At 42.0% G+C, this 15255-nt stretch overlaps 1 protein-coding gene across 5 annotated transcripts in view; it reads left to right on the forward strand.

Annotated features, from left to right (window-relative positions):
- The window catches only part of DEF6 (DEF6 guanine nucleotide exchange factor), a 180059-nt gene that overhangs the window by 90893 nt on the left and 73911 nt on the right, over positions 1 to 15255 (forward strand). For 4 of the 5 annotated variants that reach the window (XM_072137195.1, XM_072137191.1, XM_072137193.1 and 1 more), the window contains one exon: positions 14663 to 14809. The exons of the other annotated variant lie outside the window; for it this stretch is intronic. In XM_072137195.1, coding sequence (XP_071993296.1) covers positions 14663 to 14809 — 147 coding nt within the window. The remainder of the gene's footprint in view (positions 1 to 14662; positions 14810 to 15255) is intronic. 5 annotated transcript variants of the gene reach the window in all.

The raw sequence follows: 15255 nt of genomic DNA on the forward strand, positions 1-15255 counted from the left end.
AGGTGAGGAGGAGTATGGTTCTGATGCTCGTCAGTTTGTTGAGAGGAATTTCTATGTTGATGATGGACTTAAGTGTTTACCCACAAGTGAAGAGGCAGTTGATCTTCTTACCAGAACACAAGAGATGCTGTCTGCAGTGAATCTCAGACTTCACAAGATCATCTCCACTAACCATGAGGTAATGAAAGCCTTTCCCTCAGAAGATCATGCAATCAACTTAAAGAGTCTTGATCTCGGTTCTGACGCTCCTCCTGTGCGCAGCCTAGGGTTGCTCTGGAACATTGAACAAGATACTTTTACTTTCCAAGTGTCTGCTTGTGATAAACCCTTCACCAAGCGAGGAGTTTTATCTGTTGTGAACAGTATTTACGATCCTCTTGGGTTCATTGCGCCCATCACCATCCAAGGCAAGATACTGCTAAGACAACTTACCACTGAAAATACGGACTGGGACTCTCCGCTACCTATTGAGAAACAACTAAGGTGGGAAAAATGGAAAAGGTCTCTGGAAGTGTTAGAGCAACTCCAAGTTCCACGTTGTTATTCAACCAGCTCCCTTTCAACAGCCATCAGAAGGGAAGTCCACATCTTCTCTGATGCATCAGTGGAAGCCATAGCTGCAGTAGCCTATCTGAAGACCATAGGACCCAGCAATGAGACACATTGCGGATTCGTCTTAGGTAAGGCAAAACTTACTCCAAAACCCGCACACTCTATACCGAGACTTGAGCTTTGCGCAGCCGTGCTAGCAGTTGAAAATGCTGAAGTAATACGAGACGAAATAGACATTTCAATTGATTCGTTTACCTTTTACACTGATAGCAAAGTCGTGCTCTGTTATATACATAACCAGACTAAACAGTTTTACATGTACGTCAGCAACCGAGTAGAACGCATCAGAAGTTTTTCTACGCCTCAATAGTGGCAGTATATCTCCACGGAACTTAACCCTGCTGATCGAGGAACAAGACCTGCACCAATTGCACGTCTTTTAGATCACATGTGGTTATCTCCTCCAAAGTTTCTGTGTGAGGAAACTTGTCTGACTCCATCCAATGATGTCTTTGAGCTAATTGATCCTGAGTCTGATAAGGAAATCAGGCCCACAGCCTCCACGTTGTACACCTCTGTAACTTCAAAGGTCAAGCTGAAGTCACATCGCTTCGAGCGTTTCTCAACTTGGTCATCCATTGTGCGAGCTATTGCCAGATTGGGTCACATCTCACGCTGCTTTGCTAAGGACACACCATCACAGTGTCATGGGTGGCATACGTGTAAGGAACACCCTACTGCTTCAGACCTTGAACATGCTGAACAAGTCATCATCTGTTGTGTTCAACAAGAAGTGTATCATCAGGAGATAAATGTCTCAAAAAACATCAGTTTGTCCAAGAGTAGTGCACTCTACAAACTCAATCCAGTGCTCGATCACCACCAGTTACTAAGAGTGGGCGGCCGGATAGAGAGATCTGACCTGTGTAACAAGGAACAAAATCCTATCATCATACCAGGTGGACATTACATTGCTACATTGCTGATCAGACACCATCATGAGCTAGTACAGCACCAAGGCAGACAGTTTACTGAAGGTGTCATCAGGTCAGCTGGTTTCTGGATTGTGGGCATGAAGAGATGTATTTCCTCTGTACTCCACAAATGTGTTAAGTGTCACAAGTTAAGAGGAAGACAGCAACAGCAGCAAATGGCAAACCTACCAGCAGACCGTCTAAGTACTGATCCACCATTTACTTATGTTGGGGTCGATGTCTTTGGTCCATGGCCAGTAGTTACTCGTAGAACCCGTGGTGGAGCTGCAAATAGCAAGCGATGGGCAGTACTGTTTACTTGTCTCAGCATTCGAGCAGTACACATTGAGGTAATTGAATGCATGGATACCTCTTGCTTCATCAATGCCCTTAGAAGATTCTTCTCCATTCGTGGACCTGTCAAACAGTTGAGGTCCGACTGCGGTTCCAACTTTGTGGGAGCTTGCAAGGAACTACAATTGGAAAACTTCTTGACCAACAATAAATGTACTTGGGTGTTTAACCCTCCACATTCATCCCATATGGGAGGATCCTGGGAACGCATGATTGGAATTGCACGCAGGATACTTGAATCAATGCTAATGGACAACAAGTCTTCCTTGCTTACTCATGAGACATTGGTCACTTTCCTTGCTGAAGTATCTGCCATAATCAATGCAAGGCCTTTAGTTCCAGTTTCCTCAGACCCTGATTCTCCAATCATTCTTACTCCTGCAACACTTCTTACTCAGAAGATCGGAACTGCTGATATTCCTCCAGGCACCTTTGACCACAGTGACATCTACAGACGCCAGTGGAAAGAGGTGCAACATCTGTCTAATGTGTTTTGGCATAGGTGGAAGAGAGAGTATCTACATATGCTTCAAAGCCGTCAAAAGTGGCAGACTTCAAAACCTAACCTCCAGGAAGGCGATCTTGTTCTTTTAAAGGATAAAGAAGCCCATCGTAATGAGTGGCCCATGGGTCTCATCACTAAAGTTATGCCTAGCGACGATGGAAAGATTCGCAAAGTGGAAGTCAAGGTAACAAAGGGAGGTTCCGCAAAGGTCTTCTTCCGTCCTATCCATGAGCTAGTGCTTCTGCTACCAAAAGAAGAAGCCACATGAGTGACTTGGATACCCACTCAGCTTATGGCGGGGAGCATACCGCCATAGACTATGATATCACCTGAGGATTACTGTGTGGGTTGTTGGAAGTTTTGCTGACTGCGTCTTCCCCAATCTGAAGATGGGTTTACTTGAAGTTCTTCACAGTTTCGCATCAGGATTTCAAATCTTCAACCTCAAGATTTGGACTTATTGTTATTGTTTGCATGTTGTTTTTTCTCTTGTTTACAGGTTTTAAGAACAACCTATGGACTCATACGACATTCTTTCAATGTTGGTATATTATGAAATCTTAAGATTTCAGACGGGGAGTGTCATGTCCCAGGACTTGTTTCTATTCATTGACATGTATATGTGTTATACTGCTTTGCCTTTTGACCCTCCTGTCTTCCTGTCCTCTAGCTTCAGTATTGTAACTCCTCCCCTCTCCCTCATGTATGCAGCCATCTTTGTCAGGAAAAGTGTATATCTGAATGTCTCTGCTACCCTGGCAAATTATATCCTTTTCACACCGTTGTAACCAGCATTTCTTCAAGATTTCTGCACTAAATAAAGCTGGAATCTTCCCACATGCTTCTTTCGATGGAGTTGACACTATCTGACAAAAAGTGATTTCGGTGTAAGTACTGGTTAAAACAAAGATATAAGACTATCTATAAACACCTCCTTACAGCCAGGTTATTGAGTCAGAATATCATTAGACCTAGGAACTGAAAATAAATACAGACTATCTGACTTTACCAGATTAGATTATATATTTCCAAGGAGCCTTAATCCACATTAATTTCTCAATGTCAACTATTGTATTTCAAATTGAGTGCCAAACTCCCACATCCCAGATTTACATGATCTCTGTTTATTCCTAACAATTATACAAAGCCAATGGAAGACTCCCACATGCCAGGATTCAGATGAGCCTGTAACTTGTTATTTAGTGGAGAAATTAAGTTCATATAAAAGTACAAAGTACAGACAGAATGGAGTGTTTACTAGAGTCTTTACTAACTAGATTAACTGAATTACTTTAACACTTTATTGAATTGACATGGAAAATTGGTACTGTGAATGGACTAAAGTCCAAGCAGGACAATAACTGTTAGGATATCTATAGGATATAAGAAAAAGAAATACAAAAATTAGGTAAATGGGAAAAGCAAGTGTCAGGATCGGTGGTGGTGGATCCACTGAACCACCACGAGCAATTACATAAGCTGACACCTGGGAGCGGAATCTAAATGGCACCCAGTAGTCACCAGAGCCCGCCACAAATCAGGTTGGACTTGCTGCAGTGGGTTACCACCAGGTCGCTCCACAGGCACAACTTGCTCACAGTAGTGGCCAAGGCGAGGTACAGAGTTGTAGTGAGGCAGCTGGTCAGGAAAGGAGGCACAGGATTGGAGTCAGGGACGTAGCAGAAGGTCAAGACAGGGGGCAGAGAATTGAAGTCGTGAAAAGAGGCAGAGCTCACAACGGATAAATCACAAGAATAAATATCAATAAATAGTTTCTCAAAGGCTACAAGGCACAAAGATCCGGCAGGGGTAACAGGAAGAGACAGGCTATATATCAGGGCAGTGGCTTGCCAGCACCAATTAGCGGCACGTTGGCCCTTTAAATTTCACAGAGCTGAAGTGCACGCACCCGCTGCACTATAGGAGTAGTTGTTGGAGCGTGGACATGTAAGTTTGCCTGGAACGGCTGCAAAAGCACCTGTGACAGAGAGGAAAGAAATGCAGTAGGAGAAAGGTGGATTTTGTGGATGTATAAGTGCCTCACCTCACAATAATTTCTCCACAGGCAATTAAGTATAAGTGGTAATTATTGGGGAGGATTGGCAAGTTATCCAGGGGCCCCAAGTCTGGCGGTAAGCCTTAGGTCTACTATCAGAGCTAGACAGAAGTTTTTCCCTATGCTGGAGGTGGAGAATTTCCTGAAAGCATTCAAATACCAAGGGGGTTCTGAAGGAGTTCCACAGTCTGGGAATCAAGCGGGCAGCAATATGCATAAAGCCCACCAAGGACCTCTTAGCCTTTGGTATAGAAGTGGGTAAGATGGATGCTAGGAGGGTGAAGTTATCAAGTTGGAGTTATCAAGGTCATGCACAAGAGCTCACCTACTGTGCCAGAAAGGTTGAAAGTTGGGGCCCCTCAAACAAATATGGGTCATGGTCCTCTCAGAAGCCTAACAGTGCCAAGAAGAGCAAAAAAAACCTAAAATACATAATTCTGCTCTAGGTGTTTCTAGGAATTATTCCTAAAAGTATTTTGCCTCTCAGTCCTCATTTAGTACCTCTTTTGGCCCATAGCAACCATGGTTTCCAGCTCTCAAAAAAACTACAATTAGCAAGATGGAGGGGGGGGAGGACTTCCTCCTGTCACCTCATCACAAGCCCCTGCTGCTGACCAATGACACTGTATGCATCCATCTCATATCTATCTACTTAGCCCATATCTATCTATCTATCTATCTATCTATCTATCTATCTGTCTGTCTATCTATCCAGCACAGCACATGAGGGCAGAGCTTGCAGACTTGGAGATTGTCTCCTGCCATTTTCTTGTGTATAGTGATGGGGGGAGAGGGGGGCTGCAGTTTCTGTCTGTGTGGCTTATGTGTTTATACACAAGTGTAGGGAAAGCTGATGAGAGATAAGAGTTTAGATGTTTGATCACAACATTAGTGATGGCTTCTCCTTGTGCATGACTGAGTGCTGGGGCAGTGAGACATGAGGTAATCAGCTGATTGGAGGGAGAGAGATGGGGGCGTGTCTCTCCCTCAGTAGTCTCAGCTTCTTTCTGAAGACGGGAGGAGCTTAGCAACAGACATATGTGAGATTGCTGACATGTAGGGGAAGTCTGCAGAATACAAGAGAAAGGAGCAAGATTCGGGTAACTAATCCAATTGCAAAAATGTTTAAAATTACCTGCCCTACAGCATATCAAAAGGTTTTTGAAATGACGGTTACACTTTAAGCCTCTTGGGTATTCCTCCTGATGAGAGGAGATCTGGCGACACCAAGTGGTCTACAACAAGTTGTTGAGTAGGTGCTGCCTCTGTGTGACAAATGTCTAAGGGAGCGTCTATAGTATTGTCTGGAGTAGATATAAAAGTCATCTTAAAAAAGAACCGTCATTTTGATTCAGTTTACACAAGTAAACGTTTACATGTTTCAGATTCAGATTGCAAGGTGGTCTTCAAGGAAGAGAGGAAAGATACATAATTCAGAGAGTAGGTAGAACTTACCGTATATACTCGTGTATAAGCTGAGTTTTTCAGCACAAAAAATGTGCTGAAAAACGTCCCCTCTGCTTATACATGAGTCAATCTAAAAATAAAAAATACTTAAAAAATAATAAACTTATATACTCACCCTCCGCTGGCCCCGATGCGCAGGGCGGCTCCCCCGATGTCCGGGCGGCTAGTCTTCAGGCTTCCGCGCCGTCTTCTTTCTTCTGCTGGGCGCTGCCATGTTTTTTCGCCCAGCTGGGCTGGGCTGTATACTACATGGGGCAGGCTGTATTCTACTGGGGGCAAGCTGTATACTACTGGGGGCAGGCTGTATACTACTGGGGGCAGGCTGTATACTACTGGGGGCAGGCTGGGCTGGCTGTGTACTACTGGGGGCAGGCTTGGCTGGCTGTATACTACTGGGGGCAGGCTGGGCTGGCTGTATACTACTGGGGGCAGGGTGGGCTGGCTGTATACTGCTGGTGGCAAGCTGGGCTGGCTGTATACTATAGGGGGCTGGTTGGCTATATACTGGGGGGGTCTGTGACCAATGCATTTCCCACCCTCGGCTTAAACTCGAGTTAATAGGTTTCCCCAGTTTTTGGTGGTAAAATTAGGGGTCTCGGCTTATACTCAGATCGGCTTATACTCGAGTATATATGGTAGGTCAGTGAATATGTTGATGTCCAAATTAATTGATTTCTCCTGCCAGGTAATGAGGAAGCTAGATTGTAGCGATCATACTAGAAATGTGTCAAGGCCAGTACTCATGGGCACACTCTTGCTGCATTCACTTTATAATTGCAGAAATGGATAAATGTTTGGGGAATGATACTGGCCTTTAACTTAAGGTAGCATATTAGGACCTCTGGCAAAATGCATAGGGGTTGTCTCTAGGATTCAAGAAAGATAAAGAGTGGATTAGTGAGAAGGTCTTAAGTTTGTTATCTTTAGCTTCTCAGGTTGGAAAAAAGCCAACCTGATCCAGATGGACTAGCAGTCCAGCAGGCAAAACCAGGTGATTGTCCACCAGCTTAGCATAGATTTTAGCATCTGAGTCAATGAGGGAAATAGGAGAATAGCTCACTCAAAACTGTGGGTCGTTCCTTCCTTAAGCAGGTCAGTGACATGGGCATAAAGGAAATTGAGAGGAAATTGAGTTAAATGAGGATATGAAGAAAAAGCACCTAACGTTAGATTCTAAGCAATTAGTGAACAATCTGGACTAGGACTTTTCCTAGACTGCAGTAATTTAATTACGGAGGTAGGTTGTTCCAGATTGGAGATAGTCATACGAGAGTTGAAGGGAATGGCAGTTTCCTCAAGGTAATTGTCTAGGTCCTTAGGTGTGTGAGGATGTAAGATGAAGCCTGTCTTTCTTTCAGAACCTAAGCCAACATGGTTTGTTGCCCCACTCTTAGTATGAGTGGGCACATGATTGGAAGAGATGCTTTTGGCCACGGTCGAGAATGAATTTCAGGTCATGGTGGACCTTAATCAGATCATGCAACATATCCTGTTAGAGGATTGCTTAAGAATCCTTCCTTTCTAATGGGAACCATGTAAAAATTAAAATGCCACATAGAGATCTTTTCAACTCCTATATGACTTTCAGAGATTAAGTATATTGAGTGGGTTCTGTGGTGAATCTAACAATCTACAAGTAAGTTTATAGAGGCAAAATATATTTATGTAGAACTCGCTATCCAAGCACTATGGCAGGTCACTGAGTGACTGGACGGAGTTTGAAACTAGGGCAAGACCTGAAGTCGTCTTGAGGTGCATCACTGGCTCAATTTCCCCATAAGAAACAGTTTTGCAGGTCCCATTAACTGGAGCCCAGGATGGAGATACTCTCACGTGTCTACCCGCCATTGTGGTTAGAACACGCCACCCAAAGCAGGCACATTTCTTAGGAGTTTCTATTACCACAGGGAGGATTACAGTGAAAGGTTATTCTCAACTTTAGCATTGTACCATTGACATCACAGAGCTTGCACTGTGCCAAATGCTGACAGTTAAGTGTGCCTGAGCAGAATGTTTTTCTGAGCCCATTTACATTTAATGTTGGCAATTGCACACAATTGCCCTACAAAGCCAGGAGAAGGTGCAAAAAGATAGCAAAAAAAAAAAGCCTACCGTGCCCCTGGCTGAGCACAAAAACTCCTTTTTCAAGCAATTTTCAGTAGACAAAATGGGGGTCATTTACTAAGGGCCCAATCTGAGCACCATGTATATGACCAGATCCCCGGCAAACAAAACATGAGCTGCAGTGGTAACACCAAAAACTAAATAGAAACACCTGAGACTCCTGCTGCTGTCTAAGCCTCTACCACCGCCTTTTGAGTGACAAGGCCACCTGTCTCCCCGCAAAGGGAGCATTTGATATTACCACCACAACCATCACTAATCCTTTACACACCATCCCAGGGATGCGCAAAGCTATCTATGCCCTCAAACAATGGATAAAAAGCATAAGTTTGGCGCATTTCATCTACAAGCCCTGGTGCAATATTGCTGGCCTTTGAAAAGCTACCATTCCAGATAGCTTTAAAAATCTTTTACCATTAGCTGTCCCACAATACCCAGTGGTGGATGTCACACAATTGCCAGCCACTACTACTTTTCTGCTTCCAACACCAAAAATTGCTGGACATCAATCCTTGCCTCACCTTTTTGCATATGATGGAAACGGTGTGTGAGCAACCAATAGTCCAGTTCGAGAGCTCCCGATTGAGTCGTAGTAGTGACAAACGGCACTTTACCACCAACAACTGGGCTTCCAGAGGGACATTTGTGCCATGTTGCACTGGTTTCAAAAAGCCGCCAATATAGTCTGTGTAGATGACACTATCATCATCGCTACGCATACATATCATCTATTTGCTCGAAAAAGCTTTTGAGGCCTTGATGGCGGATGTAATGGTTGCACAGGAGGAACAAGAGGAAGAACATGTGTCAAGCCATTTTACTCAAGGCTCACAGGGTGGATTGGTGGTCCAAAGGGTGGACAGGTACTCCACTGTCCAGTGGGACAGTTTTGGTGGAGGAGGAGTGAACCCCAGTGCCGCTCACAGGCTTAGGCTACATGCACACTGACGTATGCGAGCTCAGCTACGGACGGGCGGGCATACGTCAGCCGCAATGGAGTGGAGGAGGGGTGACCCCTCCCCATAGCAATGGTCCGTAACATGGGGAAAGATTTTCAATGGCCTGTAACATGGGTAAAAGATAGGACATGTCCTGACTGGTACGTATTGCTCCGTGCGGGCAATGTCAGTCTATGAGGGATGTATGAATGCATCGTGTGTGGCTGGTGGGATGTGAAGGAGGAAAAGGCACCTAACGAGGACAGCTTGTCCATGCATGTGGGCTGTGAGAGAAGGGTCAGGTTTTTCTAATTGCACCTTTTAAAGGCATTCAGGTGAATGACCAGGTTTTCCTAATACTTATTTTAAAGCACTGAGGGGACGGGCCAGGTCTTCCCATTGCATCTTTTAACGCATGGAGAGGAAGAGTAGGTTTTTCCCATAACCACCAGTGTTTATTACTGGTTGGCCACTTTGCTGGATACGCACAATAAAGATAAATTAATGTCCTTGAGTCCACCATTGGAGATCATGATGACTAGTGGCAGAGTTCCTGACATTAAAGGGAACCTGTCACCGGGAGACCCATTTTTAGCACTCCCCCAGTCCCCACAGAGCATAAAACATACAATGCAGTGTTTTTGTATAGAAAAATAGGTTTTACAGAAAAAAAGATATGTTATATTGTACCTTTCATTAGCATCTGCTGTGTGACTAGGCAGTTGCCAATAGGAGGGTCTGGAAAGGAGCAGTTCCCCCCCAGCCTAGGGAAACATGTGACCTTTTCAAATATATGAATAACTCCCCACACTCGGGATTGGCTGTAGAGGAGGTATCACCGTAATCGTAGTGATCTAGAGAATAAAAAATATTATAGTATTTTTAGTGTACGGTGTACGACCCCCAAAATATACAAAAAAAAAGAACCCAAAAGTAACAATTTTCTTTTCCTCCATACATTAAAGAGTTAATAAAATCTCATCAAAAAGCTACAGACCCACTAAAATGAAGTATTTGTAAAGTGCATCTCATGTCGCAAAAAATAAGCCCTTATATGTCCAAATTGCCAAAAAATAAAGATTGTATAGCCATTATAAAGTGACAATGCATAATCTGCTGTGAATGGCGCAGCTTCCCTTCGATGCCCTGGCGTGTGCCCATACAGCAGTCACCACCACATATGGGGTATTGTTATACGCAGGAGGGATTGTATATCAAATTTTGTGGAGCGTTTTGGTATTTTATCCACTGAGAATTAGAACATTTTATGAAAAACACATTAATTTAGTAAAAAAAAAATAAAAATTCAAAATTGCATCCGATTTTGTTTTAACCCCTGTAAACCAATTAAAGGGTTAACAAACTTCATAAAAGTTGTTTTACGTACGTTGAGGGGTGTAGTTTCTATAATTTATGGGGTTTTACTTTTATTTAGGCCTCTCAAAGTGACTTCAAACCTTAGAGGGTCCCTCAATAGCAGGATTTAGCTTTTTTTATGAAAATGTGAAAAATTGCACCTAACGTTCAAAGCCCCATAACAGCTTACAAAAATGATAGTATGTACAAAAAAACACGGGGGTATAAAGTAGACATTTGGTGAATGTTAGTTATTACGTTTTCTGGTGTTATGACTCATGTGTGGAAAAAGTAGAACATTTTGAATTTCGAAAATTGAGAATTTTGCCAAATTTTCACCAAATATCTGATTTTCTCATAAATAAATGCAAAACATACCACCAAAATTTTGTAACTAACATGAAGTACAGTGTGTCACGAGAAAACAATTTCAAAATCATTTGGATATGTTAAAGCGTTCCAAAGTTATAACCACTTATAGTGACACAGGGCAGATTTGAAAAAATGGGCCGTGTCAGGAAGGTGAAAAGTGGCTTCAGCGTTAAGTGGTTAAACCTTATATTTCTCGTTTATTCCTTGCCTTACAGTATTAGTTAACCACATTTTTTTTCTTGTTTCTCTTATGCATTTTCCCATATGGTATGTGTTTTTCACAGGACGTTCTTTAGAAGATTTTTTAAAAGGTTCCATTTTTAAGGGGGGGGGTTTGATTTTGAGAACAATGGGGCAGATTTACTTACCCGGTCCATTCGCGATCCAGCGGCGGTGGATTCGAGTCCGGCCGGGATTCATTAAGGCAGTTTCTCCGACGTCCACCAGGTGGCGCTGCTGCACTGAAGAGCATCGGAATTGTTAGGCCCTTAGTAAATGACCCCCATTGTCCTAGGTTGTGCCATTGAGGTACTCCCTAGCTGCGATTAACGTGACTTCAGTCAATGCGACCACAACATTTAAATACATGCAGGGAGATTCCATGCTCGATCAGCTCACCCTCATCCCCCCAAAGCATTTCTCGGGGGCATCAATCATCAATATGGAAACTCTGGGGTCTGATCTAAGACTTCAAGGCTGTCCATAGTAAATGCCTGTAAGGTCCTATGCACCAGCATAGGCTAACAGTGATAATACCCTGGAATACATCAGTATTGCAGAGTATTATAATGAACAAGCAATCGAAGGTTTGCTGTTCATGTCCCATAGTGGGAAAAGTAAAAAAATGTTTTTAAATAAAAAATGAATTTAAAAGTGAAAAAAAAGTCCCCAAAGAGCCTTTACGTATACCACTTACATATAATAGAAAAAGTGAAAATCCCCATATAAACCCCACATATATAGTATCAACATGTCCGTAATGACCTTGCACAATAAAACAAAATCATTATTAAACATGTATGAAAAACAGCATAAAAAAAGAAAAACCCACCAAAAATTATGATATTTACCTATCTTATCAAACATAAGGTGCAATAAAAAGTGTTAAAAAAGTGAATCTATACGAAAATGTACAACATAAAAATTATGAAAACATAAAGCAGACATATGGGAAATGTTATTTAGTAACTAATTTGGTAATGCTAACTCTCTGAAAAAGAGATAATGGGGGTCATTTACTAAGGGCCCGATTCGCGTTTTCCCGACGTGTTACCCGAATATTTCCGATTTGCGCCGATTGTACCTGAATTGCCCCGGGATTTTGGCGCACGCGATCGGATTGTGGCGCATCTGCACCGGCATGCGCGCAACGGAAATCGGGGGGCGTGGCCGAGCGAAAACCCGACGGATTCGGAAAAACCGCTGCATTTTTTAAAAAATTGTGTCGCGAAAATTTCACTCACCTTCATCCAGGATAGGCCGGTGTATTTTGAGGCATTCCAGCGGACTTCAGCGAACTACCATCATAAATCCCGGCCGGACCCGAATCCAGCGCAGAAAACGCGCCGTTGGATCGTGAATGGGCCGGGTAAGTAAATCTGCCCCAATAACTTTTGAAAATTCCTTTTTTTAAAAAATATTAGTAATAATAATAATTCTTTAATTATATAGTGCCTACAAACTATGCAGCGCTGAAAAAAGTTTGCCAAATTGGTCCCTGTACCCATGGGGCTCACAATCTATTCAACCTACCAGTATGTTTTGGAGTGTGGGAGGAAACTGGAGGACCCAGAGGAAACCCACGCAAACATGGAGAGAACATACAAACTCTTTGCAGATGTTGGGACTTGAACCACTAAGCCACACAACATATGACAAGAAAAAGCCATTTCACAATCACTTTGCTAAGTTAAAGTTTTTGAAAGTTATAACCATGCATCTCAGATTACAAAAAATGTATCTGAGCCTTAAGCTATAAACTTAAGCTATAAGCTATTCTTAGGGCAGTAGCCTTGCAAAAAATGGGCTATGGAAAGTACTTAAAATAATAAAATAAACCAAAAAAATTAAAGATATAAAATAAAGAAATCTTAACCCCATGTGTTAGCTGAACCTGGTTTAGAATTTACACCATATTGATCTTACAAATTCTGCTATATTAACCCCTAATTTTTACACATAATTTTTACCCACTCCAGATGCGCGCCGTACTATTACGGCATGCATCGGTAAGGGATTAAGCTATTTAAAAAATGGAATCTATGTGTTATGCTGTTATGTAAACAATGAACTGACATGCTGAGTTCACTCCCGGTGTGCAGCGTTCGGGCCGTGCGTTCCCGGCAGCATGCGTTGCAAGTGTGATGCGAGTTCATCGCAATTACACTCGCAAGTGTGGAACGGGCCTAAGTCTGAGAGGCAGATGGGGAGGTAGCTAACATTTTAATTTATTCACAATATGGAAGATGGTTATGTGCAGAAGGAATGAGTGGTAGATAAAATATAGCTTTTATTACTTCTCTTTACTTTATATACACACAAGAAAAAATAATAATTAACTTGTAGGGCGAGAACAGGATTTTCTCTTCTCCCACGTGCATGCAGTGAGCACTGCCTTATTTAACCATGCAATCCCCTTTAAATGAGGGAATATAGGAGGGTGTGGTATAAGGTCACAAATAAATGCAATCTGTAACCACCATTGTTGTAGGTTTTCTGGTTAAGATTTATGTCTTTCTCCTTACTTTATGAGAAGGGATAAATAAGTAGTACTATTTTGTCCTCTTATTACAACATTGAGCTTTGTAATCACAATTTTTTTATCCACAGATAAGGCAAAACTCCCACTGCTGTTTGTGATGTATCTAAAGTGGATAAAATTCCAAATTTTATTGGGTCCCTCTTTGCTCATATATTCAATCAGTGGTGAATTCCATATACTATCACTATATTGTAATAGTGTAGCGTGTTACTTTATTGTAGTCAGCTCTGTGCACTATGATATTGTTGTTACAACTTTTCATACTATGTATCTCTTCAGTATATACATTGTAGTTTTGCTGTGATACAGTTTCATATTTTGTATTTCTTTAACCTCTTAAGGACGTAGCCAGTTTGTACATTAAGGCTCAGCCCTTTTTTTAAAAGCTAACCAGTGTCTCTTCGTGTGGAAAAAAACTGTTCAACACTAACATATCCATGTGACCAATACCCCATATGTGGCAATAATCTACAGGCTGGGCACACAGTAGGGCTGTGAAGGGAAGGAGCAAATTTTTTTCTTTTGGAGCTCTGTTTTCACAAGTTTGAATATGGAGTGCCATGTCACGTTTGCCAGCCAAAATGTAGTGCAATGTAAATGCTGCGCAATAAATTCCGCACAAATGCAGGAGCACCTGTGTCTGATATATCAGACGCTGAGCGCCAAGTTACAGGTTAATGTACACAAATAGATTGCAGCCTTGAGCCCCTCAGGCTGATTTGCATAATTTTTAAAGCCTTTTTTTCTTAAAAACAGGGCATAGGAAGCTTAAAGAAGAGTGGATCCTGCTAGAGGGGGTCCAATCCAGTATGTCAGTGTGCTTGGTTTACAATCATTGATCCTGGTGGTAGATGTCCTTTAAACGGTTAAAGAAAATCTACCTTCAAAATCAAAAAGGATGAACCAGGGAAATTTACTCATAGATACAGAGATAGTAACAGCAGATATGCTTCATTTGAACACCAAGCTGTATAATAACAGTGCAGTTTACTATTGATGCACCAGATATTGAGTAATTTGGTATTTAAGATAATTGTTGGGTGTTTAAGATAAGGGTTGAAATTTGAGATTGTTTTTTAAACCATATTTGTATAATTCCATGAGTGCCATGCACATATTGCCATCTTAAAAGTATAACTTCACAAAGTAAAATTTCCTTTTGTTTTATTTTATGATACTAAAGTACCTTTTCTGTTATGTCAGGGGTATCTTCTAAAAAAAGCCACTTTGAGGAGGATGTGGACAGAGCGATGGTTTGTGCTAAAACCAAAAGTTCTGAGCTACTATGTAAGTGAAGATTGCAAGGAGATGAAGGGGAGCATTGCCATAGACAAGGATTGTGTGGTTGAGGTTAGTATGTGGAGTATGCTAAACTTAATATATATTATACTTGTACCTTTTTATACCGTGCACTAGCACTGTTTTTTTTATCTTCTCAAGCTATTTATTTAAATGAAAGCTGTTACCTACTTTTACCCCAATAAACTTTTACCCCGATTCTAGCATATTTGCTGCCTGAGGCGAATATTAAAATGCTGCCCCCCCCCCCCACTCCCTGTTTAGTAAATGCTGAAAACTTTACTAACAATTAACATCCCCACAGGCATGGTCACTGACACTATGTGACTGACTACAGGTTCTGGGAGTCATTAGTGGCATCTAGTACCTTATAGATGACAATCTCTTCCATCAGTAGGACTTTATTCCAGGTTCTCCAATCCATGACGTATCACTGCTGAGTTCACGGACAAATATCTTCAGCTCCATGCAGGATCTTCACCCAGCGTCCCTAAAAA

The sequence above is a fragment of the Engystomops pustulosus genome, chromosome 2, assembly GCF_040894005.1.
Source record: "Engystomops pustulosus chromosome 2, aEngPut4.maternal, whole genome shotgun sequence".
In the NCBI taxonomy this organism is placed as follows: Eukaryota; Metazoa; Chordata; class Amphibia; order Anura; family Leptodactylidae; genus Engystomops; species Engystomops pustulosus.